The sequence below is a fragment of the Erigeron canadensis genome, chromosome 7 (genome assembly GCF_010389155.1).
Source record: "Erigeron canadensis isolate Cc75 chromosome 7, C_canadensis_v1, whole genome shotgun sequence".
Classification (NCBI taxonomy): domain Eukaryota; kingdom Viridiplantae; phylum Streptophyta; class Magnoliopsida; order Asterales; family Asteraceae; genus Erigeron; species Erigeron canadensis.
In genome coordinates this window covers 28,718,232-28,721,613 of record NC_057767.1, presented here as the reverse complement: position 1 = coordinate 28,721,613, position 3,382 = coordinate 28,718,232, and the positions used below count along the sequence as shown (strand labels likewise).

At 36.8% G+C, this 3,382-nt stretch overlaps 1 protein-coding gene across 1 annotated transcript; it reads left to right on the top strand.

Annotated features, from left to right (window-relative positions):
* The first annotated feature begins 327 nt into the window (after positions 1–327).
* On the top strand, positions 328–1,854 carry LOC122609233 (scarecrow-like protein 14). Its single transcript, XM_043782293.1, has one exon. It carries the CDS (start codon positions 328–330, stop codon positions 1,852–1,854), a length of 1,527 nt encoding a protein of 508 aa, XP_043638228.1.
* Positions 1,855–3,382: the final 1,528 nt, after the last annotated feature.

Here is a 3,382-nt window from a genome sequence, read left to right as displayed (position 1 = left end):
TAGGGTGGTGAAGTTCGCCACGTAAAGTGCTTATGCGGACTTTACTACAAACTCTCGCAGTAGTCGTCTTTTGCTCACCGGCATGTTACCTACAGTCGTAACAAACTGATTTATACACAAGTAGTATATCCAAAAAGTGAAAAAATCTACTATAGCTAACGTACTATAAATAAGTCCACTATAGAAAGTTGTCTAATATTAGTTATATTATATACAGATTAAGCTAAAATTACAAACTCTTTCATGTACTCAGTCTTTTCATATATCATACTTACATAGCCATTAATTTAGTAGACAAACATATTTTCTGATTTCTCGTACGTGATCATGGCTGAGGACAACACGAATTGTTCCAACAAAGTCGACTTCTTCAAAGGAGCCGATTTTTTTCATGGTGTGTTCAATTACTTGAATAAAATGTTGATGGAAGAAGACGATCTAGCAACCAAGCCTTGTATGTTGACAAACAGCTTGGCTCTCCAAGCGACCGAGAAATCGTTTTACGATGTTCTCGTAGACAGTAATAATAATAATAATAATAATCATTATTCCTTCTACTCTGGTCAAGAAACCAAGCGGTTAGAGTTGCAAGATTATGATGCTGCTGTCCTTTGTGCTGATTTAAACAATCTTTGGCTAGACAAGACGTGTAGTTCGGCTTCTTTGATAAATCACGGGAATGCAAGGAGAAAAAGACGAAAAGGCGACGTGGAAAGTGTGGATTTGAGCGAACTTTTAACTCGGTGTGCGGCAATGGTGGCTTGTAGTGAAATAACCGAAGCGAATCAAATTTTGAAGACGATACGTAAACACTCGTCTCCTAATGGAAGTTCTTCGAAGAGGTTGGCTCATTATTTTGCAAATGCGATAGAGGCGCGGTTAAGTGGCAATGGAGCGGAAGTGTATCGAGGTTTTTCGTCTACAACGATATCCGGGGCTCAAATCTTGACATCTTACAAAGCGTACATCGCGGCATGTCCATTTCATAGGATGTCGAATATCTTCGCGAATAAGTCCATTTGGAAGCTTGCAATTGGGAGAGATAAACTACATGTTGTTGATTTTGGTATTTTATATGGATTTCAATGGCCTTGTATTATAGAGGGTCTCTCCATGAGACCAGGTGGTCCTCCTAAGTTGAGGATCACTGGAATTGATTTTCCACAGCCTGGTCTTCGACCAGCAGGACGGGTGGAAGAAACAGGCTGTAGGTTGGCAGAGTATGCCAAGAGATTTAATGTCCCTTTTGAGTACAACTCGATTGCTAAAAATTGGGAAAATATCGCAATAGAAGATTTAAAGATCGATCCGGAGGAGATGCTCGTGGTGAATAGCATATACCGAATGAGGAATGTGCTCGACGAAACAGTAGTCGAGCATCCCCCGCGCGACGCAGTTTTGAAGTTCATCCGGAAGTTAAAACCCGACATGTTTGTGCACGGTGTATTGAATGGAGCATATAACGCGTCGTATTTTCTTTCAAGGTTTCGACACGCTATTTTCCACTTCACCGCGCTTTTTGACATGCTTGAGGCAACGACGTCCAAGAGTGAAGACGAGGACCGAAAGTTGATTGAGCAAGAGGTGTTCGGGAGGGACATCATGAACGCGGTGGCGTGTGAAGGAAGGAGTCGGGTCGAGAGGCCGGAAACCTACCAGGAATGGGATCGCAGGAATTCGAAAGCCGGGTTTGTAAAACAACCGTTAAACTCGGGTCTTATGGATGAAATAACGAGAAAAGTAGAGAAACACTACCATAAAGATTTTATGGTGCATGAAGATGATAAATGGATGTTACAAGGTTGGAAGGGGAAAGTTCTCTACGCACTTTCCTTATGGACTACCGAAAGTTGATCAAATAGAAAGAAAAACATCAACTTATATGATTATACTTTTATGTGACATGTTCTCTAAGGTCTTTTACTCTTTTATCTACAAATAATAAACGATATATATATTAAACAAGTTTCTTATAAAATTAGTTAAAAATAACTGAACTTTAGTATATATATAGTGTATACGCGCCCCCAAACTAAGATTGAGGTATATATAAACATTGGCTTATGAACAAGAATTTTGCGTGCTTAATTATGGGTTAGATATAAGGCATGCACAAGCATAGACTGTTAGTTTATTTCAATATTTTCTATCAGTATTAATTAGTATATATATTAGTCAAGATCGTAGAAGTCGCTAAGCGCTCATAGACCGGTCGACTAGGAAATTGGGAGTACTCCGGTGTGTGGGGGTGGAGGGGGGGGGGGGGTGGGTTCAAAACGGTCAAAGTGGGGAGTACTCGGCGCCGTACCTAGCTTGTAGTGACTGCTACTTGGTTTGACTTGGAGAATTTTGCAACAATTGTATTAGTAGTAGTAGCATCAATGGTTAGTTTCAAAGGTCTATGTTATGGTTAAAGTAGTCACTCAGTTGGTAGGATTAAAAGTGGAAGTAGTGGGTCAAAAAGTTAATTTATCGTTATAAGTTATATATTCTTTTGCTTTAATGGTAAATCCTCCCAACTAATCCTCTTAATATATCTATTTGTTAACACATGGAATCCACTAATTCTCTTTCTTAATTTTACCTCCTAATTTTTCACATGTCACAATCCTATTAATTAAAAAAAAAATTTAGGCTAATGAGTTAGGAGAATTGATCATTACCCATTTGGCATTACAATTAAAACATAACTTTTTTATTATTGTGTTTTCTAATCGTAAATAATATGTTAATGGTGTTTGGCAACATATTTTTAAAAACCGATTATTGGTGTTTTGGAGTTTTGAAACGCAGTTCTAAATAAGCACCTCCTTACCTGCAGCAAAACGCTATAATCTTTCCCATATGAAGATGACACAAATTAATACCATAAAACTTCTACCTCATTTTCTGAGATCAGTTGTTGTGCGAGGCTTTTAAAAGCTTTAAAAACTGTATTTATGTGTATCAAGAATGATGGAAAACTCGCTTGCAAGGTATGAATGATAGGAGATACTCTTTGATGTGATTTTAAGCTTGAACTATATGAGGTTTTGGTGTTTCTTTTTATTTTGTGGTTTAGTTGAGAAAAACAAAAAATAAATCAGTATTAAAACGTTCTCCTAATTTATGTAATCTTCATAAAAGATCTTTAAGATAAACCTTTTGTAAGAAGACATGAAAAAAAAAAAAAAAAAAAAAAACTTAGCTAATTCTAGTCATATTTTTAAGATACAATTTCAGTCTTGTCCAACCTCAACCTCAACCCCAACCACAATTTTAATATTTTTGTCAACCGTACTTATGTTTTAGTCCTTAGGCCCTTTATCTATCTAATCAGTTAAATTGATTCATGTTGGTGATTAAAAATTATCCTTATACATAAATTGCTTTTCTTAATTTA

Coding starts and splice junctions, on each gene's coding strand:
- LOC122609233 (XM_043782293.1), top strand. CDS start 328: ATGGCTGAGGACAACACGAATTGTTCCAACAAAGTCGACTTCTTCAAA.